Source organism: Bos grunniens, chromosome 19 (genome assembly GCF_055505025.1).
Source record: "Bos grunniens cultivar Pamir isolate PY7600 chromosome 19, Bosgru_T2T1.0, whole genome shotgun sequence".
In the NCBI taxonomy this organism is placed as follows: Eukaryota; Metazoa; Chordata; class Mammalia; order Artiodactyla; family Bovidae; genus Bos; species Bos grunniens.
The window spans coordinates 42,498,595-42,524,808 of record NC_141183.1 but is presented as its reverse complement, the minus strand read 5'-3'; the positions used below and the strand labels follow the sequence as shown (position 1 = coordinate 42,524,808).

Sequence of the window (26,214 nt, the reverse complement as noted above, 5' to 3'; positions counted from 1 at the left end):
CTTGGGAAGCCCAATTAACTACATTAATTAATATTAATAGACACTATAAGCTCCATTTTATTGGTGAGGAAACCAAGTTTTATGGTGGTTATAAGTTGAAGGTCGCTCAGCCTGTAAGTGGTGAAACTGATTGAAACTCAAGTTTGTTTCATTCCACACACCAGACTATTACTATCAGCCACAATAACAAGTGACAAGACACTGAACGAGTGATCCAAGATACCTTTTAAAAATTTCTAAATAGAATATTTAATGAAAGGGATACTTTAAGAATTGAGTGTGAAATTTCATTGGGGAGGAATGAGCATCACAGAGGTGGGGTTGATAAAATGATCTACACCAAATCTGGTCAAAGAAATGACCAAAAAGTTCAGTTTCATACACTGTCAGAATCTGTTTCATTCCCCTCCTGGGAAGAAAAACTGACACTGAGAATTCACATTACCTCATAAATGTTCCAACTTCTCAAACTAAATTTTCCCCCCAAATAAAGATGATATAATAATAGCAAATTAAAATTTTTTTGGTGTTCATAAGAACTGGATATATTAACTTTGAGAGAAACACAGTAATTTAAAGATGCCTGGAACAGAGGAGAGTTCCAAAGAAATGACATCTCTCTTAAGAGCTCTATGTTAAAGTGATACTTATTTAAAATCAGTGAAGAAAAATGAGAAATACTCATATTCAATTTATTCCTTATGAAGATCAACTGGCTTTTATTATACAAAATTTAAAGAACAAAGATGAGACACACAACTAAGAAGTTAAGCTCATAAACCTGTTCAGCCTTCTGTTGACATTTCTTAGGTTGTAAACAGGCCTGTCTGTGGCATTAAGTTTTAAGAATACAGACACCACAGAAGACAAGCAATGTCAAGTCCACAATTAGAATTGTTAGGGCTTGAAATATGCTGTTACGGATCATGAATAGCCACATGAATCTTTGTCAGTAAACAGTAAGTACAAATGATGAAAGCAACAATCATAACTGAAATTTTAATTTTTCTTTCTTATTAACTATCTCTAGCCCTAGCCCTAATAAAATGAAGCAGATATTACTCCCGCCAAAAACATAAGCAACAATTTGAACCATTTCAAAAAATGTCATTATTAAAAATAATAATAATAATAATAATTCTGTGTCTTCTATAACTGGAAAACCGAACTTACAATTAAAAAAAAACAAAAACCTACTCTAGTACAGGCTAACACTGAGGTTTCTCTTTACTGGAGAGTAATTCAAGCCTCTGGATTCTGTAATTTTAACAGACACACAACTAATGCCAAATCCCTCAGGTGACTAAAAAAAGGGTCACAGCCCTCTGAAAACAGATTAATGCAGAAAACAAGAGTGGCCAAATTCCCACAACCTGCAAAAAGGAAGTGAGCCCAAATAAGCCCTTTGGTGTGCAGTACTAACAATCTATTTATAAATCATTTACTACATCCTTTCCAAATCACAGGAACACCTAAAAACGCCTTGATGCTTTTAGCATATTTCTTCAAGTTAAACCTAATTACGTTAGTGGAAGCAACATCCTGTATAATTCTAACAATGCAAAGCTAAATCTATCTGAAAGTAGTTAGGATACTAATTATTATTATTAATTTGCTTTCATCTTAGTAATCCAGAAGGGCTTCCCAGGTGCTTCAGTAGTAAAGAATCCACTGACCAATGACACGGTGATTCTTTCGATCCCTGGGTGGGAAAATCTCCTGGAGGAGGAAATGGCCACCCACCCCAGTATTCTTGCATGGATAATCCCATGGACAGAGGAGCCTGGAGGGCTACAGGTCGCAAAGAATCAGACACGACTGAGCTCGCACACACGTAGGAATTCAGAAACATTGTGTGATAGCATCTACACCACTATTCTCTAGCCCCAAGGCAATTTTACATACGGTAATTAAGAAGATTCACATTTACTGGAGAAACCCAAGTAAGGACAGAGCAAGAGGATCTGCAGTTTAGCCCTTCTATTACTCCAAGATCCAACAGCTCTTGGAGCCAGAAAATGACAACATCCTTAATTATCTGGCTTTGGGCAATGGTTTCTCTGTAAATCTACAGAAATTGCCCCATTTCAGGAGTGATTACAAGTGAGCACACAATCTGAAGAACAGTAATTCAGAAAAAAAAATTAATTAAGACTTTATCAAAGAAATCTTGACTTGAGTGCATCACGACCTCACTATTCCTGCTCATCTTCTTTATGCAGTTAGTGGCCAAAGTTGAGGGCTTTCTCCCTCTCTGTTCCAAGCCAATTATTGCTCTACTTACTTCAAAGCAGCCTAAGTGTGGGTAAAGTCACACAAAGTTATTACTACTAATAAAAACACAAATGTACCTTTTACTCTGACAATTGAAAATTAACTTCTTTGTATTTGAAGACTGTAACACTAGGAGATTAATACACTTGATGCAAACTTAATTGATAACACTTTACACAATATTTTACCTTTTAAAGTTATATTACCTACCTATTTAAGGATCAGAAACAATCACGAAAATGGTATTGATTCAAAATAAAGAGACATCTCATGTCTTTAAAAACTATCAACATTATTATTAGTCTCTTTATCCACCAACCAGAGATAAAAAGCTCTTAAATCATAAATGAATGTGTGGCTTCAGTAACTGAATTACCAATTATTATAACTATGTTTTGTCCATTTCTGAGGAGAAATCTAGATTTTAAAGTAGCAAAGATGATAAAGACACTTATTAAATAGAACAAGGAAGTTAAAAAATATAAAGACAAAACAATATCATAAAATTATAACACTTAGTGTAGGACCTCTTGGTTCTAGGCTTTTAAAGTATAGAACTGCTGCTAAAGAACTGCTTTAGAGCTAGAAAAAGATGGGAGACTATACCTAAATCATTCTACACATCATATACCAGCTGGACAAAGATAACACCAAAGATTCAACAAATATCTGAGAAAAAAATCTTAAAAGTATTAGTAAACCAATTCCAGCAGTATGTTAACAAGTAATGCAAACAGCTTTAAAGGACGATTCAACTTTCGCAACTCAGTTATGTCACTGCATTGCCAAGAAAGGGGGAAATATTATCCTTCCAACAGAGGGCCAAAAAACATCTAATCAAATTCAGTATCTGTATCTAATTTTAAAATATTTGAAATTAGGAATAGTAGGAAATGCCCTCAGCTTGATACGTGATCTATGCTGGAACTTATAGCACACAGTACATCTATTCAGAAAACATAAAAAGCATCCCTTTTACAATGGAAAACAAGACCAGGAGCATTGCTACTCTTTAACACACTAAAGCCTAAGCTGAAGCAACAAAGAGTTACACTCAGAGAAAACTCATTTACAGATGATATAATCATTCACTCAGTAAAATCAAGAAAATCAACTAAAATATCTATTAGATATAAGGACCAAGAGTTCAGCTAGGTGGTCTGATATAAAAGCAAATATAAAAAGCAGTTTCACTACACACCTATAAATTAGACTAATTAGAAAAAGTCATGGGAAAGAAGAGCTTATTCACAAGAACAACAAAAACTTTATAAACAACTACCCATGAATATACCTAATAAGAAATGTCTAACTGTTATATGAGGAAAAGTGTAAAATTTAAATGAAGGGCATTTTAAAAACAGTGAATAAACAAACACATATCACATTCCTCATCGGGAAGGCTCATTCTATAAAGCTGTTAATTCTCCCCAAAACTAGTTCAGTACAATTTAAATCAAAATCCCAATAGGGTTTTTAAAAGTAGGATTTGGCAAGTTGTTTCTAAGACTTATCTAGAAAATAAGCAAGGGTAGCTAAGATAGTAAAACACACACACACTGAGGGAGGCCTTGCGATGCAAGATATCAAAATGTCTACTAAATCTATATTAAGTAACAGTGTGGTAGTGGTGTATGAGAGAAAACTTTTTAATATATAATATGAATAGCATTTCAAATCAGGGAAGTGAGACTGGACTAAATAAATGGTACTGGACTCAACGACTATCCGTTTGGAAAAAGGTGAAGTTAAAGCTCTACTTCATACAATAAAAACAGCGTGTCTTGTTTCATTGTGTTTCACTTTACTGCGTTTTGCAGATACCACTTAAAAAAAAAAAATGGAAGGTTTGTGGCAACCCTATGTAGAACAAGTCTATTTGTGCCTTTTTTCAACAGCATTTGCTTACTTCATGTCTCTGTGTCAAATTTTGGTATTTCTCGAAATATTTCAAACCCTCCACTACCAAAAACATCAAGACTTGCTGAAGGGTCAGATGATGGTTAGCTTTTTTTTTTTTTCAATAAAGCATTTTATAATTAAGGTAAGTTCTGCTTTTTGTTACACACTTAGTAGACTATGGTGTAAACATAACTTTTATATGCACTGGGAAACCAAAAAATTTGTGTAACTTGCTTTAGTGTCACATTCACTTTATTGTGGTATCTGGAACTGGATTCACATTATCTCCAAGTCTGTCTGTAAAGATAAATTCCAGTTTTAAAAAGTGAAATAGTTTTACAGTGTAGACACACTGCTGCTGCTGCTGCTAAGTCACTTCAGTCGTGTCCGACTCTGTGTGACCCCCCAGGCTGCCCCGTCCCTGGGACTCTCCAGGCAAGAACACTGGAGTGGGTTGCCATTTCCTTCTCCAATGCAGGAAAGCGAAAAAATAAAGTGAAGTCGCTCAGTTGTGTCCGACTCTCAGCGACCCCATAGACGGCAGCCCACCAGGCCCCTCCGTCCATGGGATTTTCCAGGCAAGAGTGCTGGAGTGGGGTGCCATTGCCTTCTCTGGTAGACACACTAGAAAAATACAAAAGAGTACTTTTATAATCTTGGGAGTGGATGGGAAGAGTTTTTTAAAAAGCCAGATAGAAAAATCATAAAATTATTGACAGATTTTACTACATAAAAGTTAAAAACTTTTATACAAGATACAAAATGAAAAAACAAGCACTAGAGCCAGGAAAATAATTGTTAAGCATATTCAGAATATACAGAATAATACATGAGAAAGGAAAAAAACAAATGCCAATAGAAAAATAACATGCAAATCACAGAAGAAAAATGCACAAGACCAATAAAAATACAAAAGGATCCTAAAGTAAGGGAAATGCAAAGGAGTGTTTAAGAGCAGGGGTCCTGGGTTGAGGCTGCCTGTGTTTGCATCCTGGCTGTATTATCTCAGACAAATGACTTAACATCTCTGTGCCTCTCATCTGTAATTGAGGATAACACCTAAGTCAACGTTGTTAAGAACAGAGAATGAGATAATATGCATGGTGCTCAAAACAATGCCTGGCCCACAGTAAGAGCTCAATAAAAAATTAACTGCTATCTAGTATCATTATTAATATTACCAGGGTTGGTGAAGACACCTATGTAAGTATATAAGCTGGTAAGAGCTAATTGGCAAAGCAAACTGCAAAGCTTGGCAGCATGTATCAAAATTTTAACACATACATATCATCAGACCCAGAAATTCCACTGCTAGAATTTTATCTAAAGAAATGTTCCCACATAGATACAAAGACATATGCATCAGGACTTCGCAGCAGTGTTAAGAGTTCTAGATGTGGAGACAGGAAATGCTGGTTCTAGTTTCAGTTCTACCAAGAACAAATCATGTAACCCCTGTGCCAATCACTTCATCATTTTGATTTTTCAGTTTATTTACTTTACAAAGTGTGAATGATGACTTACCCAATCTGCCTCACGGGAATACTTTAAGGCAGTGGTTCCCAAAGTGTGGTCCCTGGATCAGCATCACCAGCATCCTCTAGGAACTTGTTAGGAATTGAAATTTTCTAGTCTCACCCCAGACCTACAGAATCAGAAACTCTGGGAGTGTGGGCAGCAACCTGTGTTTTAATAAACCATCCAGGTGATTCTGACACAAGCTTAAGTTCAGAGAAGAGCACGTGTGAAATTACTTGCAGAACTAAAAGAGCATTAGTATTATAAACACAAAAAATAAAACTGCTTCTATCTTTCAATTTTATGAAAGGTACCTTTTAGATAATTATCTCAATATGCTCTCTGTTGCTGAGCTCAAGCTTCTGAAAGCACTCATGTGAAGCTAGGAAGTCAAACTTATATATGCAACCAAGTAAATAAATACAAATATTTTGGGTCAAGGATAAAAAGCTCAAGGTCACCTCAAGAACAAATCAAGCAATGTCTCAAACATTCAAGTTTCCAGACTTCTGATCAGTGGTTTTCATAATGGGAACTCTTTTAATGACAGCCCTTGCCAGCGTTCTATCTACTAGTTCTTGATCCTTTCCTGAACTTTTCAGGACACAAAAACAGTCACCTGTTTGTGGATAAGCTATTTGTTTGGCTTATAACAATAACACCAGAAAAACCTTGGCCCCTTGCTTAGCGAATTCACTTCTCAGAGATTGAATGTTGGCTCTCTAAAAATAACACAGGTTCCAAAAAAAAAATAGGCTCATGTATTTTTCAGATGTTCAAATTTTGTTGTATATGAAACCACGTGTAGACTCTGCAAGGGTATGGAATTTCAGGATCATTTGAGCAGTCTGATCCCACACTCTTGAAGTTTGATCAGATGCTGCTCTGGGTTGCTCACATATATTTTTCTAGTAGGATTAACACTTACAACAGTAACTATTTTTTGTTTCTGGAGTTAATTCAATCACTCCTTAATGTTCTTCACTGAGCACATAAGAAATAACAGTATATTTGGTGAGTTTTACACGAAGGTAAGGAAAGGCCTTAATCTCATAACGATAGAATTCCCAATAAACACAGTAATACCCACACTATTCTCTAATTTCACCTATATGTATATACATACCACAATTAAAAGTCAAGAAATAAGAAAGAGCATGTGAAATCACCAAACTAGTTATCCCAAAGGCCCTCCTCTAAAGGTCATTAACTTTCTTCATAGGAAAGCCCCTTAGATCTTCTTGAGGTCTTTTTATGCTGACACAATTCTCATAGGATTTGTTACACAGTTTACCTGGTTCTAAACCCAGAGCAAATCCAATGCAGCAATGAGAAAAGGAAGAAAAGCTCTTATGAGTGGGTCGTCAGCAGAGACAAGAGAACCATTGGGCTAAGAGAACTCAGGTGTACTCCCTTCCCCAAACAGACAATTAAAATTTGGTCTTCACTTAAGGACCTTAATTAACTCTTAACCTTTTGGTTGCTCCCATTCATCACTGCTATTTACATATCTGGCACTACAGGGAAATGCTTGTAGTAGCTAAGTTTTTACTAAACCAGGCCTCAGAGACCATACTTCTCTTTAGGAAGGAGATTCTTCACCTTCTATAAGATCACATCACTTTGAGAACCTGATTTTTTAAAATATATGTATCTACCCAATATTTCCATATGATCTCAAGGAGTTCATTAAACTTCTAAAGCCAGTTCATAGCTTTAGTAACCATGGACCCCAAATTTAAAACTTTTGTGTTAGGAACCAAAAATGGGCATGTTTAAGTTAACAAAATTCAGGGTTTTATTTGGAATGGTCTTTAAAGATTTTTAAATGATGATGGACTGGGCAATACCGTAAATGTAAATTAAACACGATGGCTAAGGTAATACTAATAAATACACTTTAGAAGAAGTGAACATTAACAAGACTCTCTCAAGAAAAAAAAAGTGGCAAGAGAGAGACAAAAATGAAAGAGAAATAATCTGAGGATTCTTGAGAAGACTGCCTACCTTAGCAGCAAAACTCTAAGTGAAGCAAATGTGTTTTTCACTCCTAAGTTGAAGATGTCAGCAGTTAAAGAGAATTTCTAAGACTATAGGTCTTAAAAGTAACTTTGCAATTGCTAAGACAGAAGACCATTTCTACAGTGGTTTTGAGCACTGGCCTAGGAAACACCTGGATTCTAAGGACAGTTTTGACATTTATTAGCAAATACTTAAAGCCTCAGCTTCGTTATCTGTAAACAGAATAAATTAGTTCAGAGGGTGGGTGTGATGATTAAATGAGATAATAATACACACTAAACTCAGCACAGAGGCAAGTGGTCAATGAATGGCAGCCGTTTAGTTTTTGTTTAACTTCAATTTACCCATTTTTCTGTGCAGGAGTTTATCGTTTGTAAATTGTTACCTACCACACACATCATCTTTTATGATCCTCTGGGGTCAGAACCACAGTGTCTTCATTTTACAGTTTAAGAAAAAAGTCAAATGTACCCCCAAGACACTAATTAGTAGGAAAAGAAACGTGTACACTAGATTCCAAACTCCTAAACAAGATTCAAAACTCCTTTCCCCTGCAAAGCTCAGAAGCTCTGCCTTTTAAATTCTGTTTAATCTTTTAACTGTAGTTAAACATATATAAAATTTGCCGTTTTAACCAATTTTAAGTGTACAGTTCAGTGCCATTAAATATTCACTCTGTTGTGCAGCTCTCTCCACCATCCATCCCCATAACTTTTTCTTCTTCCTCAAATGAAACTCTGTACCCATCAGACACAGACTTCTCATTCTCTTCCTCCAAACCCTGGCAACCAGACTACTTATGCTCAAGTCCTCCATGTAAGTGGAATCATAGTTCTTATATTTTGTCACTGGCCTATTTCACTCAGAATGATGTCTTCAAACTTCATCCACGTTGTAGCATGTGTCAGAATTTCCTTCCTTTTTACAGCTGAAAAATATTCAGTTGTATCCCAGACCACATTATGTTTATCCATGTATCCCTTAATGTACATGTGGGTTGCTTCCATTATCTTTTTTATTTTTAAAGTATTGTTCACACTTATTTTGCCATTGGTTACCCATTTTCAGATTATTCATTCCACCTCCCCCCCCCCCTTTTTTTTTTTTGGTAAAAGGTAAAGTGCAGGTACTTCCCTGGTGGTCCAGTGGTTAAAACACCTGGCTTCCACTGCAGGGGAGGACTGGTTACAACCCTGGTCTGGGAACTATGATCCCATATGCTGCCCTCCTCCCTCTACAAGGTCAAAAAAAAAAAGTAAACGGTTGATTTAATTCTATAGACTCTGTAACAAAGCAGTAAAACCACTATGTTGGGGGGGTGTGTGCTTTTTTCAGTACACCACCAAGAACCAACACAAAATGGAAAAGTTAAAATGCAAATTTGATTTGGTAACAGAGGAAACTGTTAAAATAATAAATTAGATTTAAGATTATCTGACTCAGTGGTAAAGAATCTGCCCGCCAAGCAGGAGATGTGGGTTTGATCCCTGGGTCTGGAAGTTCCCCTGGAGAAGGAAATGGCAACCCACTCCAGTATTCCTGCCTGGGAAAACCCATGGACAGAGGAGCCTGGCGGGCTACAGTTCATGGAGTTGCAAAAGGTCGGAGACGACTTAGCGACTAAACCACCACCAACACCACAGAAATCACTTTACAGGCTATTCTTGGGACCTTTAATATAAGGATAATGCAAAGTTTCTACTGTTGGAGGTGAAACTAAAAAGTTCTTTAGGGTTGACCTGGGTGGGAGACAGAAATGGCTTAAGTGCCAGGAGTCTGGGAAAACCTCAGTAGGTCACTCCCCTTGAAACCACTCCGAGTGAGAGCTAACACACTACAAAGACCAAACTGCTGCCAGCTAAAAGTAACCCTGAACCTCTCAACCAGTTTAATGATGCAACTTGAATAGATGGGAGTTCCTCTATTTTGCCCTTTTTTAAATGTGAGGTGAGATTAACCACAAGCTTGAGCACACAGTTCTCAGAAAGGGCTAAACCACTAAGGAAGGGAGGAACAATTCTAGAGACTCTGAAAACTGTGATGATTTAAAGATGCAACGAGATCTTGCACTTTAGCGATTGAAGGTGTGCCTGCAGGCTTCGGTTGTAAGCGCGTACTACTACTGGCGGAGACAAAAAGAGAGTCAAACTACTACTAAAATCCAGCGTTATGAAATAATTCCAGACTACAACCAGACAGTGTGAAAAATGAACTGCCCTTCTTTGTGTGCACGGCTTGCAACAGAAACCTACGGTCACAAGCAAACTTATTTGAAGCAAGGAAACAAAACAACAAACACAGGAGCCTGAGCGCCAGCGGGACCCGCAGGGGAGTCCTAGCGTTTCCGGCCGGCGGCTGAGAGGCTACTGACCGCTTTAGCCCGTCTCCAAAATGCCAAACGGCTGTCACTCCGTCATCACAATTTCCCTGAGGCGACCTCACTTTCAGATCCTCTCAAAGTTTACCAGAAATTCTCCCAAAGGATTCTTCTGTCCGCCTTCCCACCCTCAGGACACTTTCCGCCTCCAAGAATTACTCTACATCTCTACCCTACTATGCAGCCCCTGGGGCCCCCGGGAGTTGCAAGCGAGCAGGGTGCGATTTCACCCTTGCTTGCTCCCAGTTGCTGGGAAAACCGGCTGCTGAAAAGCAAACTTTCCGAGCGACCGTTCGCAGAGGGCGGAGGGCGCGCGGCACTCACAGCTGGTTGATGGCGTTCTGCGAGATGACCGCGTTGGCGGAGAAGTAGGGGATCATGTCGGGGCCACCGAGGCTGCAGGTGCAGGCGAGGGGCGCCTTCTTCTCGCGGGCCAACGTGCTCAGGGTCATGGGGCCGGCTCAGGGCGCACGGCTCCCCATCTTGGCCCCCGCCCGGCTGGGGCACGAGGCGCTCGCGTTGGGCTCCACGGGACTGGAAGCGCAGGCAGTGCGGGCTCCCGGCGGCCGAGCTGGGCCCGCCGGGTCTCGCGGAGGCAGGCGCCGCAGCCGTGGGGCTCGGCCGCGGACTCCCAGCGACCGGGAGCCTCCAGCAGCCCACCCCAACTCGCGTCCGGGGCGGGGCGGGGCGGGGCTGAGCGCGCCGGCGGGGCGGTCCCGAGAGCCGGAGGGTCGGGCCCGCCGGAGCCCCGCCCCGGAGCTAGTCGCACACGCCGGTTCCGCAGCCGGCGGCCGGACCTGCGGAGCGAGGGTCGGCACCAAGCTGCCTCGGCTTGAGTGGAGGAGTGAAGCGAGCCCGAGATTGAGGGTGCGGAATAGGGTGTGGGTGGCCAAGAAAGGTTCGCATTTCTTTGGAATTTTTCAACAGAAAGGTCCTGTCTTTTAATCGGCTTTATACACAAATGGCAAACAAATCCCATTTTTCAAATAACCTTAAAACTTAAAAGGCTGTACACTCGAGAATACAACACCTACGGGCTAGGAAGACGCAGAAATTAACTGAATTTTTTTTTTAAAGCAAAACAGTTGAAGTTTTGATGGGAAAAAAGTATCTACAATGTCGATTCAGTTAAGTCGCTCAGTGGTGTCCAACACTTCGTGACCCCATGAACCGCAGCATGCCAGGCCTCCCTGTCCATCACCAACTCCCGGAGTTCACCCAAACCCATGTCCATTGAGTCGGTGATGCCATCCAACCATCTCATCCTCTGTTGTCCCCTTCTCCTCCTGCCCTCAATCTTTCCCAGCGTCAGGGTCTTTTCAAATGAGTCAGCTCTCCACATCACGTGGCCAAAGTATTGGAGTGTCAGCTTCAATATCAGTCCTACCAGTGAACACCCAGGACTGATCTCCTTTGGGATGGACTGGTGGATCTCCTTGCAGTCCAAGGGACTCTGAAGAGTCTTCTCCAACACCACAGTTCAAACGCATCAATTCTTCGGCGCTCAGCTTTCTTCACAGTCCAACTCTCACATCCATACGTGACTACTGGAAAAAGCATAACCTTGAGTAGATGGACCTTTGTTGGCAAAGTAATGTCTCTGCTTTTCAATATGCTATCTAGGTTGGTCATAACTTTACTTCCAAGGAGTAAGCATCTTTTAATTTCATGGCTGCAATCACTATCTGCAGTGATTTTGGAGCCCCAAAAAATAAAGTCTGCCACTGTTTCCACTCTTTCCCCATCTATTTGCCATGAAGTGATGGGACCAGATGCCATGATCTTAGTTTTCTGAATGTTGAGCTTTAGGCCAACTTTTCCACTCTCCTCTTTCACTTTCATCAAGAGGCTCTTTAGTTCTTCTTCACTTTCTGACATAAGGGTGGTGTCATCTGCGTATCTGAGGTTATTGATATTTCTCCCTGCAATCTTGATTCCAGCTTGTGCTTCATCCAGCCCAGCATTTCTCATGATGTACTCTGCCTTTAAGTTAAATAAGCAGGGTGACAATATACAGCCTTGACGTACTCCTTTTCCTATTTGGAACCAGTCTGTTGTTCCATGTCCAGTTCTACCTGTTGCTTCCTGACCTGCATATAGGTTTCTCAAGAGGCAGGTCAGGTGGCCTGGTAGTCCCATCTCTTTCAGAATTTTCCACAGTTTCTTGTGATCCACACAGTCAAAGGCTTTGGCATAGTCAATAAAGCAGAAATAGATGTTTCTCTGGAACTTTCTTGGTTTTTCGATGATCCAGTGGATGTTGGCAATTTGATCTCTGGTTCCTCTGCCTTTTCTAAAACCAGCTTGAACATCTGGAAGTTCATGGTTCACATATTGCTGAAGCCTGGCTTGGAGAATTTTGAGCATTACTTTACTAGCGTATGAGATGTCAATTATCATCTGCTAACGCTTGTAAATAAATGTGTAAGAGCTCTCCTAACCATCTTACAATCTAAGGATTCCCAGCCTTAATTGCATATATGAATCCACCTGTGGAGATTAAAAAAAATCCCAGTGCCTGGCTGCACCCTAGACCAATCAAATCAAAATCTCTTAAGGTTGGGATCCAGATGGGCCAATACTTTGGCCACCTGATGCGAATAACTGACTCACTGGAAAAGACCCTGATGCTGGGAAAGATTGAAGGCAGGAGGAGAAGGGGATGACAGAGGATAAGATGGTTGAATGGCATCATAGACTCAATGGACATGAGTTTGAGCAAGCTCCAGGAGTTGGTGACGGACAGAGAAGCCTGGCATGCTGCAGTCCACAGGGTCACAAACAGTCGGACACGACTGAGTGACTGAACTGAACCAAGATCCAAAAGACAGTATTTTTCAAAGCTTCCCAGGTGATTCCAGTGTGCACCCCGGGTTGAGAACTGTTGTGTGCAATGATCTAGAGTAGAAGACAGGATAGAGATTATATCCTCACTGTAGAGATGTGGGAACATTCACAGTCTAGCCAGATGACCTGATTTGTAAGTGACATATAGGAACTTAGATATGAACTCCTGTTTCATAACTCCTGATATAAGGCTTTTCCCACTAAAACCTATTCCCTGATGCTTTAACTACTCACTGAGCAATGCCTTTCACCCAAACAGGGACCAGCTCTTTGTAAAAGGAGAATCTCTTTTCTCTGTCTCCTATACACTGTGTGTAGTGGCTGACAAAAGGGACTGGCCCCCCTGCAGGCACACAGTAAATAAAAGTTAGCTCCCTTATCTCTTGTCCTTACTGTCTGATCAGAATACGTATTTTTGGGCATTGGTATTTTTACCTTTTATGAATACCTCACTAAACTATACATCAATATAAGATGCTATAAGAATTCCAGAGACAAAAATTAACAATTTTAAAAAGCGACTTCACTATTATAAGAATTTTTTTCATGAGAAAAAAATTATAAGAGAAACTAGAAATATAAAAGAGACTAAAATTAGGAAGAACTCACTTTACTACTGAGCATATGCTAGAATCAAGAAGAAATAAGTCTTTGTTTCATATAAAACTTGAGACCTCTTTTCCCAATGGGAAGTTTGGCCATTTTCAAAACACTAGTAATGAAATAATCTAAACTATAAATTCTGTGTCTACAATCCGAATCATTCTTCTGTAAGTTGATCCTTCCATAAAACAAAATTATTACCAAGGCACTGAGGGACTTCAAATACTGCAAACTCATGCTGGAAAAAGATACCTAAATTAGAAACTAGCTGGCAAGTGAAGAGTTAATAAAAGGTCTGGACTTTGGAGTCCAGCGCACCATGATCTTCATCCATCTCTAGGAAGGAAAAATTTTGAAAGATTTATTCAGGCTGTGTCAGCAGGCACCCAAATGGCAGTGTAAGAAAAAAAATCTGCTGATACACCCCAAAATAAATTGCTTTAAATAACTGGCAAACTTGCCAGTTTGAAACTTCTTCTAGGCTGTAATTTATTACAGCCTCCTGCAGTGATTAAAAAAAAAAGTAACAGGCTGTTTGGAACAGCACTGTTAAGGTGAGTCCAGTTCCTTTCATGACGCAGCAGAGAAGTCAACATTAAGTGATGCAGTTTAGGAAAGATGATGGCATGGTAATCATCTGTATCTGTCAGGAAAAGAAGTCAGCAGGAGATGTTTACTCAATGCAGCACTTAATATATCTGGCATTTAAAAGCGACAGAGATAAAGATTTCATAAATATGTATACTTGTCTTTTACAAATAGGTTCCTATAGTGACACCCCAGAAGTGCACAGTCCTTTGTTTTCCCTCAAAAGACCTGTCAGTGCCCATTCAACAAATGAAGGAGACTGTTTTAACACCCCCATCTAGGCCTTTTCAAAGGCTTTTCAAAGTTAAATTCCCATTTTGAACTGTAATATAGAAAATTGGCAAAGTGCTAGAACAAGCCTCTTGATTTTTTTAATTAAAAAAAAAAATCATCTCTGTAGACTGGGGTACCTTTTAGGAAATAATCCTTCCTACTACTGTTTCTAAAAGTTGAACAAATTCTCTTTCTTTTCACAATCTGCAGAGTGTCAAAATGTCAATCAGTTTAGTTTCAGCTCAATTTAATCCTTTACTCTCCACTGTCAGGAAACAAGGCTCCAGGGAGAAGTGCTCTGTACCCAAGCATCTGGGAATTCAAAAATGACTCCAAATTAAATTGAGCAGCGTGAAATAAACTAAGTTAGTTTTCTACTCCACATGAAGTCAGAAGGGGCTTTCTCTAAAAAAAAAAAAGAAAAACATCTGCACAAAGTCCCTGAAGAAAAATCGATGTATTTCTTTACTGCTTGAGTTTAGTGGATATGAAATTAATTTGGTCATGTCATTTGCCTATCATCTCAAGGGTCAGAAATATGAATATTCTAAAATGTTAACTTGGCTCTTGATAGCATTAGCAATGATCAAATTAAAATTTTTGCAGATTCATATATTAATAGCACTTTAAAAATTTTAAAGCAATAGATGTCTCTTTTAAGACATACTCCACTACTATGTCTTCATGTGTTGTAGGGTATAAACACTGTAAAACTGTATAAAACTAGGGACTTGCATAGTGACCTAAATGTACTCCAGGGAAGACCCAAAGGTGAAATGTGAAGGATGTAAACATACTTTCATTGCTGTAACAAAATTTCAACATGGGTGGATCACTTGAATTGACAATAGCTAATGAGCTCAAAGGTGACAGTGTTAATTTATAATCTCAAGAACTGTGGGCTAGAAACCAAAGGACATAAATTTACTTCTAACACAGTCACTGAATAATCTAAGATTCTGGCCAACTCACTTAACTTCATCTGTAAAATGGGATAATAAAACCCTAAGAAAATATCCCAAGATCTGTCTTTGGGAGAGTTGGGAACCTTAGGAAAGGAATTTCATCCAATCTGGAGATCCTAAGAAATGGATTTAATCCACTTAACAAAGTCACTTAGTTCAAAGTAGTATTGTCATTCAGTTGCTCAGTTGTGTCCAACTCTGCGACCTCATGGACTGTAGCATGCCAGGCTTCCCTGTCCTTCCTTATCTCCCAGAGTTTGCTCAAATTCATGTCCATTGAGTCGATGATGCTATCCAACCATCTCATCCTCTGTCGCCCCCTTCTGCCCTCAATCTTTCCTAGCATCAGGGTCTTTTCCAATGAGTTGGCTCTTTGCATCAGGTAGCCAAAGTATTGGAGCTTCAGCTTCAGCATTAGCCCTCTCAATGAATATTCAGGGTTGATTTCCTTTAGGACTGATTGACTCGTTTGATCTCCTTGCTGTCCAACGGACTCTCAAGAGTCTTCTCCAGCACCCCAGTTTGAAACCATCAGTTCTTTGGTGCTCAGCCTTCTTTATGTTCCAACTCTTACATCTGTACAAGACTACTGGAAAAATCATAGCTTTGCCCTTTGTTGGCGAAGTGATGTCTCTGCTTTTGAATGTGCTGTCTAGGTTTGTCATATCTTTTCTTCCAAGGAGCAAGCGTCTTTTAATTTCACGGCTGCAGTCACTGTCTGCAGTGGTCTTGGAGCCCAAGAAAATAAAGTCTGTCACTGTTTCCATTGTTTTCCCATTTATTTGCCATGAAGTGATAGGACCAGATGCCATGATCTTAGGTTTTTGAATGCTGAGTTTTAAGCCAGTTTTTTCAGTCTCTGCTTTCACCCTTATCAAAAGGCTCTTTAGCTCCTTTTCACTTTCTGTCATTTGGGTGGTGTCATCTATATATCTGAGGTTACTGTTATTTCTCCCAGCAATCTTGATCCCAGATTGTGATTCATCCAGCCTAGCATTTTGCATGACATATTCTGCATATAAGTTAAATAAGCAGGGTGACAATATATAGCCTTGATGTATTCTTTTCTCAGTTTTCAACCAGTCCATTGTTCCATGTCCAGTTCTAACTGTTGCTTCTTGACCTGCATACAGGTTTCTCAGGAGGCAGGTAAGGTGGTCTGGTATTCCCATCTCTAAGAATTTTCCACAGATTGTTGTGAATACAGTCAAAGGCACAGTTGGCGATTTGATCTCTGGTTCCTCTGCCTTTTGAACATTACTTTGCTAGTATGTGAAATGAGCCCAATTATGCAGTAATTTGAACATTCTTTGGCATTCGCCTTCTTTGGGATTGAAATGAAAACTGACCTTTTCCGGTCCTGTGGCCACTGTTGAATTTTCCAAATTTGGTGGCATATTGAGTGCAACACTTAACAGCATCATCTTTCAGTATTTTAAATAGCTCAGCTGGAATTCCATCACTTCCACTAGCTTTGTTCGTAGTAATTCTTCCTAAGGTCCACTTGACTTCACACTCCAGAATATCTGGCTCTAGTTGAGTGACCTTTTTTGGTACAGTTCTTCTGTGTATTCTTGCCACCTTCCCTTAATCTTTTCTGCTTCTGTTAGGTCCTTACCATTTCTGTCCATTATTGTGCCCATCTTTGCATGAAATGTTCCCTTGGTATCTCTAATTTTCTTGAAGAGATCTCTAGTCTTTCCCATTATATTGTTTTTCTCTAGTTCTTTGCATTGTTCACTTAACAAGGCTTTCTTATCTCTCATTTCTCTGGAACTCAGGATTCAATTGGTTATACCTTTCCCTTCCTCCGTTGCCTTTCACTTCTCTTCTTTTCTCAGCTATTTGTAAGGCCTCCTCAGACAACCATTTTGCCTTCCTGAATTTCTTTTTCTTGGGGATGGTTTTGGGCACCGCCGCCTGTACAATGATACAAACCTCCATCCATAGTTCTTCAGGCACTTTATCAGATCTAATAGTCCCTTGATTCTATTTGTCACTTCTACTGTATAATCATAAGGGATTTAATTTAGATCATACCTGAATGCCCTAATGGTTTTCCCTACTTTCTTCAATTTAAGTCTAAATTTTGCAATAAGGAGCTCATGATCTGAGCCACAGTCAGCTCCTGGTATTGTTTTTGCTGACAGTATAGAGCTTCTCCATCTTTGGCTGCAAAGAATATAATCAGTCTGATTTCAGTATTGACCATCTGGTGATGTCCACGTGTAGAGTTTTCTCTTGTGTTGTTGGAAGAGGGTGTTTGCTATGACCAGTGCTTTCTCTTGGCAAAACTGTTAGCCTTTGGCCTGCTTCATTTGGTACTCCAAGGTCAAACTTGCCTGTTACAAAGTAGTATAGCTCAACAGTTAAAAATTCTGGCCTTAGAATTTAATAGGCTGGGCTTGAATTCTAGAACCACTATTAGCTATGAACTTTAAATTGCTACTTAATTTGTAGCTCAGTATTAGTATGCTAATTTATAAAGTTATTGTGAGGATTAATTAAGTTGAAAGATATAAAACACCGAAAAGAGTACCTGGCACAAAAATCTACTTTTTTGGCCTTAATGGCTCTGTAAGCTCAAGTGAGCTAACAGAAAGGTTGAGGAAGACTTCAGAAATAAAATCAGAGAGCTGGAGTCTTCAGTGAAGAATCTTAGATCAGAGTGTAGGACTATCATAAAGTTTTGCATTTTTATTAAAAACTTTTTTTGCTTTTCTAAATCTTCCATGTAATCTTATCTTTTGACTGTTTCTCTGAGGTAAAACCCTTAATAGGCAAAAGACCTATGTGCTTTTCTTTAGGTCATTAAGAACGCTCTGTGTGGAAGGGAGCAAGCAGAGTTTGAAGTCAATCTGGCAACCTTAGGGTAAAGTCCACTGTGCATTTTAGTTTATTAACTGAGAAAATGAAAATGTTGAACTAGAGATAATCCCCTGTGCTCTCTTCCATCAAGCTCAAAAACAGCTAAAGTGGGCAATATTAAAATGGCAATGAATGTGACATCAGGAAGTTCTAGATTCTAGCTACTTTGTCCATGGGCAACACTTAACCTGTCCCAGCCCTTGTTTCTTTAAAGTGGGATGGTAATGCTTACCTCACAGGTTTATTAAGATACACAGACACAAGTACTTTGTGAACAGGACAGGACCAGATTTTTGTTACTGTTACCATCCATAAATTGGCCAATCAGCTTCTGATAACAGAAAGTGTCGTATTTGTTTGTATTTGGGATGAGAAGTAGATGAATGAATGAAATTTAAAATACAAATATACTTCCCCTATACACCACCATTTCATTCAGGAAGTCTTTTCTATTATTGTTTTCCAGGCAGTTAATTACATATTGTCATCTTGTAGTAACATGACATCTGCAGTGCTTACTGGGATTTTGACTTTTTTAAAAAAGCTTTGAAATAATAGTATTAATGTATATAACTTTATTTTTGAAATACCTAGTCATAAGAAAGAATGATTATACCAATCAGAAGACCTATTGGTATTTTTATGTTTTCTCTAAGGGCTTCATCTAGTGAAATAAATAGTAAATTAATCTCCTGAGTGTCAAAAGAGAGAAAACCAACACTTTAAAGAGTTACAAAACAAAAAGCCTGTTACCTAGAGTAGCACAACAATCTGTCTCCTGTTAATCTGTAAAACGCTAGGCTAGAACTCTCAAGATAATACCCTTAATTTTCAAACTTGTTGCCCAGACAGTACCAAGAGGTATCTTGCTACACTTGGTCAAAGGCACTCTTCATGCAATACAATAAACCAAACTCTGTAAACAAAGGCTCTTCAAAGCAATCAAGTTTTGCAATCACTATGTGGCTAATAGTTTTATTTAAAAGAATATCTGACAATAGTTTTAAACACTGGCTGGAACAATGTCACTGAGCCCTTCCAATCCTTTCTATGGAACTTTCCACCATAAGAGCGATGGGAAATACTGAAAGGATCTGCATATCAACTCCATGAGAGGCAGATCTAAGGCATTCATCCCCCATAGTCTTAACCACCATATACTCTAGTAGGAAGAAATGCTGAAATGCTGCTTTCTTCAGGTTACAAAGGCCTCACAACTCTATTGTTTAGTAAAAATAGGAGGCGTTTATAGATCACTTTTCACATCCAACACACCTTACAAAACATTTAACCATTTAATCCTCACTGTCTTTAAACATTAAAAAAAAAAAATTTAAACACAGCCTTTCAAACACAGGCTCAAAAACATTTTTTTTTTTTTTTTCAGTAGAAAGATAAAAGTCACTCTTCTCATCACCATCATCCTACTCCCAGGGATGACTGTTAATACTTCCAGAAATTTTTCCTGCATAAGCAAACATTAATATGTTATAGCTGTTCTGTAAGAAACATACATGCACACAAGCCATAATTATCTACACATATTATTACTCTTTGTGCTCCCTCCACACTTATCACTATATCTTAGATACTTTTCCATGTCTATAAAGATGTACCTCATTCTTTTAAAGGAGTGCTTCATATTCTATTTTAAAATTATATATAATTTAAATACTCCTCTACTGATGGACATTCAAATTGTTTTCAGTCTTTACTATCATAGACAGTATCACTATGAACATACTTTAACACAATCTTCGGGCTTTAAAGTGAATATATTTGTTGGGCAGATACCGAGAGATGGAATTGGCAGTTAAAATATTTTAAACATCTTAGGAATCGGCAGACATTATCAAATTGCCTTCCTAAAGGGTTTACTTTTTTATTTTCCACTGGAATCTCTGTGTCTACTCTCACTCTATGATCTAGTAAATTAACTCAGGGCCCAAGCTTCTCTTCTACACCTCTTCTACATAATACATTAAACACTAAATCTATGTGATATATATGTACATATGTTGGCCTTCCCTGGTGGCTCAGACGGTAAAGAATTCACCTGCAATGTAGGGAGACCTGGGTTTGATCCCTGGGTTGGGAAGATCCCCTGGAGGAGGGCATGGCAACCCACGCCAGTATTCTTGCCTGGAGAATGCCCATAGACAGAGAAGCCTGGTGGGCTACCGTCCATGGGGTTGCAAAGAATCAGACAGGGCTGAGCGACTAAGCACAGTGCAGTACATATATGTGTATATGTCAGTATATATGTATGAGAAAAGTAAAATATACTTTAAAAAACTAGAGAAAAATGTTAACTTATAAAGAAAAATATTATGAAGAAATTATCATAGATAATTTAAAAGAATTAGACTGTAAGAAAATATATATAGCACTTAAATTATTTTGAAGATAATATAATTTTTAATTCAGAAGATATCTTAAGATCTTGTTTGATGCTAATGATACACAAGATATTATAGATGAACAAGCCAAATGTGGCCTAATACCATCAATGTCCTGAAATAGGGTGAGACAGAGACAGAAAAATGGGAAATAAACTGGAGTAACATAAAATGGAATCTAGAGGAGCTGAGAAAGTCTTGAAAATAAAAGCAATAAATGATATTCACTGAGCTGACATTTACCGTGTACCAGATCCTTGGTGGCTTAGATGGTAAAGAATCTGCCTGCAGTGTGGGAGACCTGGGTTCGATCCCTGGGTTGGGAAGGTCCTCTGGAGAAGGGAATGGCTATTCACTCCAGTATTCTTGCCTGGAGAATCCCATGGACAGAGGAGCCCAGGGGCTACAGTCTATGGGGTTGCAGTCAGACACGACTGAGTGACTAAGCACACAGCACAGATCCTCTATTAAGAGTTTCTATGTAGAACTTATGGTTGCCAGGGGGAAGGGATAGTTAGGGCGTTTGGGATGGACATGTACACATGCTATATTTAAAATGGATACCCAACAAGGACCTACTATACAGTACATGCAACTCTGTTCAATGTTAGGTAACAGCCTGGATGGGAGGGGAATTTGGGGGAGAAGGGATACATATATAGGTACGGCTGAGTCTCTTCACTGTTCACCTCAAACTATCACAACGTTGTTAATCAGCTATACACCAATACAGAATAAAAAATTAAGAAAAAAAGTTTACATGAAGTATCTCAATTCTCACAAACAACCCTATGCTTCTATGATTATCTTTACGAGGCTCAGAGAGGTTAATTGATTTGTCTAAGGTAATACAGCAGTAATTTGAATTCAGCAAGTTATTCTGGCTCCAGAAAGAATCTGTTTTGTTAATCAATGTTCTACACTGTCTGCATGATTATATAGGTTCACTACAGAACAGGTTTAAGTCTGAAAAGGTCTATTGCCAACAGGAAGAACTCCTGGGGACCTTAAATACCTACCTTCCTGCACCTTGTGTTCCCTTCTCTACTTGATCCTAGCTATAGCTGGCAGGTCCTGACAATAAATGGCAACCTACTCCAGTACTCTTGCCTGGAAAGTCCCATGGATGGAGGAGCCTGGTAGGCTGCAATCCATGGGGTCTCAAAGAGTCGGACACGACTGAGCGACTTCACTTTCACTTTTCACTTTCATGCATTGGAGAAGGAAATGGCAACCTACTCCAGTGTTCTTGCCTGGAGAGTCCCAGGGACGGTGGAGCCTGGTGGGCTGCCGTCTATGGGGTCACACATAGTCAAACACGACTGAAGCGACTTAACAGCAGCAGCAGCAACCCAGTACTAAATATAGCAGTAAGATGACCTTCTGGTTGTTGTACACCATTCTCTTGCTACCAGATCCTGTAGAGCTCTGTATTTCAAACTAATATTCATCACAAGATATTTTTCAAAGCACTTAAACCTCTACAGTTTTTTGCTTTCCTAGTTTTTGTTTTTTTTTTTAAACACAGCATCTTACATGAAAGAGGCATTCACTGTATTTGTGGATAATGATGGCATCGTGATATCATTTAATTAAATAAACCTACTTACTAGCTGGGTAGGTATTATTGTTGCAGGAAGACGGACCCCTTCCAAGGCCCGAAACTGGGCTCTTGATGAACTGTCCAAGGAGACACATGTGCTGACAAAGCAAGAGACTTTATTGGGAACGGGCACCCGGGTGGAGAGCAGTAGGGTAAGGGAACCCAGGAGAACTGCTCTGCCGCGTGGCTCGCAGTCTCGGGTTTTATGGTGATGGGATTAGTTTCTGGGTGGTCTTTGGCCAATCATTCTAATTCAGAGTCTTTCCTGGTGGCCCACGCATCGCTCAGCCAAGATGGATGCTAGCGAGAGGGATTCTGGGAAGTGGACGGACAGGCGGTGTCTCCTTTAGACCTTTCCTGATCTCTTCCGGTTGGGGGTGGCTTATTAGTTCCCTATTCCTTATCAGGATCTCCTGTCATAAAACAACTCATGCAAATGGTTACTATGGTACCTGGCCAGGGTGGGTGGTTTCAACCAGTGTGTTTCCCCTAACATTATCACTCCTCATTATAGTTAAAGAAAAAGATGAACCAGCTAATAATATCAAGGTGATAAGAAGCCTACACATTAGGCTGCTGCTGTATGTGTGCTCAGTCACGTCCGACTCTTTGTGACCCCACAGACTGGATTTTCCAGCAAGAATACTGGAGTGGGTTGCATTTCCTCCTCCAGGGGATCTTCCCGACCCAGGGACTGAACCCTCCTGAATTTCCTGCATTGGCAGGTAGATTCTTTATCACTGTGCCACCTGGGAATCCCACTCTTTAGGCTGAGATGGGTCCAATTCAATCTGTCAACATACTATTAACAGATTAACTGAATACAACTGGATTAACCCTGAATATCTATAGGCCAGGCACTTTAGATGCTGATTATCAAAATGATTAAGAGTTAAACACTTTTATAATAATTCCCTATTTAAAATCCCAAAGAGTCCTTTATTCCCCTTTAGATCACATCCAAGCTCTTCTTCTGGCCTTCAGATCCTCCACGATTTAAATCCTGCTATAATCCAGCCATTATGGCATATTACTCTCAACTCCATCCCTTCTCCAGCACAATCAGTTTAATTATTTTTTAGCCATTCTCCCAAAACAAATCCTTGCCATAATTAGGTGGTTTTTATCCTGTCTTCCTATACATGAGTCTTACTCTCCTCCCTGTTCAAATTATTCCTTTTCTAAGACCATTTTTAGACGGGAATACCAGACCACCTGACCTGCCTCTTGAGAAACCTATATGCAGGTCAGGAAGCAACAGTTAGAACTGGACATGGAACAACAGACTGGTTCCAAATAGGAAAAGGAGTACGTCAAGGCTGTATATTGTCACCCTGCTTATTTAACGTATATGCAGAGTACATCATGAGAAACACTATGCTGGAAGAAGCACAGGCTGGAATCAAGATTGCCAGGAGAATCAATAACCTCAGATATGCAGATGATACCACCCTTATGGCAGAAAGTGAAGAGGAACTCAAAAGCCTCTTGATGAACGTGAAAGAGGAAAGTGAAAAAGTTGGCTTAAAGCTCAACATTCAGAAAACTAAGATCACAGCATCTGGTCCCATCACTTCATGGGAGATAGATGGGGAAACAGTGTCAGACTATTTTGGGGGGCTCTAAAATCACTGCAGATGGTGACTGTAGCCATGAAATTAAAAGACGCTTATTCCTTGGAAGGAAAGTTATGACCAACTTAGATAGCATATTCAAAACCAGAGACATTACTTTGCCAACAAAGATCTGTTAGTCAAGGCTATGGTTTTTCCTGTGGTCATGTATGGATGTGAGAGTTGGACTGTGATGAAAGCTGAGCGCTGAAGAATTGATGCTTTTGAACTGTGGTGTTGGAGAAGACTCTTCAGAGTCCCTTGGACTGTAAGAAGATCCAACCAGTCCATTCTAAAGGAGATCAGTCCTGGGTGTTCTTTGGAAGGAATGATGCTAAAGCTGAAACTCCAGTACTTTGGCCAACTCATGGGAAGAGTTGACTCATTGGAAAAGACCCTGATGCTGGGAGGGATTGGGGGCAGGAGGAGAAGGGGACGACAGAGGATGAGATGGCTGGATGGCATCACTGACTCGATGGACATGAGTTTGAGTGAACTCTGGGAGTTGGTGATGGACAGGGAGGCCTGGCGTGCTGCAATTTATGGGGTTGCAAAGAGTAGGACACGACTGAGCAATTGAACTGAACTGAACTGAGACCATTTTTATCCAGGCTTTCAGGGGCTTCCCTCATAGCTCAGTTGGTAGAGAATCCGCCTGCAATGCAGGAGACCCCGGTTCGATTCCTGGATCACGAAGATCCCCTGGAGGAGGGATAGGCTACCCATTCCAGTATTCCTGGGCTTCCCTTGTGGCTCAGCTGGTAAAGAAGCCACCGGTAATGCGGGAGACCTGGGTTTGATCCCTGGGTTGGGAAGATCCCCTGGAGAAGGGAAAGGCTACCCACTCCAGTATTCTGGCCTGGAGAATTCCAGGGACTATACAGTCCATGGGGTCGCAAAGAGTCAGACATGACTGAATGACTTTCACTTCACTTCTCTGTTTTATGCCACATAATTTACCTCTCTGATGAAGCAAATCACACAGAATAATTCTCTTTCGTGGACTTCATAGAGTCTAGAACAGTGCCAGGCAAGTCCTAAGTATTAAGTATATTCTAGTTAGTTGATTTATTATCCCACACCCCACTACATTCTTCTTAGGGCTCTACATAAATATTTCCTAAAGGAATTGATATGTTAATGACAGAGTTTCTCTCCCCTTGGGAGCTGCTGATATGGGGAGAATTCCCTAGGACTCCTCTTCACTACCTCATCTTTCTGCCGCCTCTTGCTCTTTGGGTAGATGCCGTCTTCATACAGAGAATACAGTAGAGGGCCTGGAATACAATCCAGTATGTAAGGGTTTTATTTTTATTTTCAAGCCTGCCCTAGACTTTCAGGAGCCAAAAGTTCAAATCGCAGCAGGACTGATTCAGCCCTTTCACAAGCAATTTAGTACTATGCAGTTTGTTTAGACTGATCAAATTTCCAAGACCTGGCTGAGCAGCATCATTATCTCTTTAAGCTTTCATGTATCAGCTTCCCTGGCCACATTTCACTTGCCATGTCTTTCTTCTCTGAAATCAGATGAACATGCAAAATTACGCAATTACATACAATTATGTACTTTTCAACAACCATGTCAAATATCTTTAAGGAATTTAAATATAAAACAAAGTTTGGGTTTTTTTTTTTTTTTTTCTCTCTCTGGATTAGGCAAAAATCAAGAAGGAGGCAAAAGTTACACTCCTCAATTCTCAGTAGAAAGGGAGCATTCTGTACAATTCTTCAGCTAGTACATCAACTAACAGAAGAGATATGGTATTGCCAGATTCAATTCATACCACCTCAGCTGGAAGGCCAACTGGACAATAGATCTTAAGTGAAGTGAAAAATACTTTGCTGGGGGAAAAAATACTTTGCTTGGGGAAAAGAAGACTAGCAACTATGCCTTTTAATGTTTGATTGTGAAATATTCAAACATGCAGCAAAGAACAGAGAGGATAACAAACCGCCAGAGGCTCAGTAGACTGCACAATCACATCCTAACACTTCACCTTTCAGATTCTAAAACAATTAGCTGAAGCTGCACCACCCCTTTGAATTTCTCTGAGCCTTCTGCCCTCTCTCTATGCAGGTACCTACTCTCCTCAGTTCGGTGTTCATCGGAAGTGACTTTGCATGCATGCACTGTGATATACTACTACACACTAGAACTTTGCCTACTGTTTGAGGCATTTTCATATTTGTATTTTTGCCTGACAATAAGAATACTAATTTCATTTTAATGAAGAGAAAACAGTCTCAAAGAATGAATGTATTTGTCTCAAGTCATGCAACCAATATAAACATAGGTCTCCTAACTCCAATATTAGTGCTCTTTTCATATAATTAAGAACAATGAACTAAAACTCTTTTCGTC

General features: G+C 39.7%; 1 protein-coding gene across 7 annotated transcripts in view; it reads right to left on the bottom strand.

The window, feature by feature from the left end:
* The window catches only part of SSH2 (slingshot protein phosphatase 2), a 246,720-nt gene that overhangs the window by 92,577 nt on the left and 127,929 nt on the right, over positions 1–26,214 (bottom strand). The window contains exon 1 of one of the 7 annotated variants that reach the window (XM_086359932.1): positions 10,418–10,782. The exons of 4 other annotated variants lie outside the window; for them this stretch is intronic. In XM_086359932.1, coding sequence (XP_086216058.1) covers positions 10,418–10,545 — 128 coding nt within the window. In that variant the 5' untranslated portion in view covers positions 10,546–10,782. Of the gene's footprint in view, positions 1–5,700; positions 5,822–10,417; positions 10,783–26,214 lie in introns of those variants that run through there. 2 more of the 7 variants (XM_086359933.1, XM_086359937.1) reach the window with 2 other exon arrangements.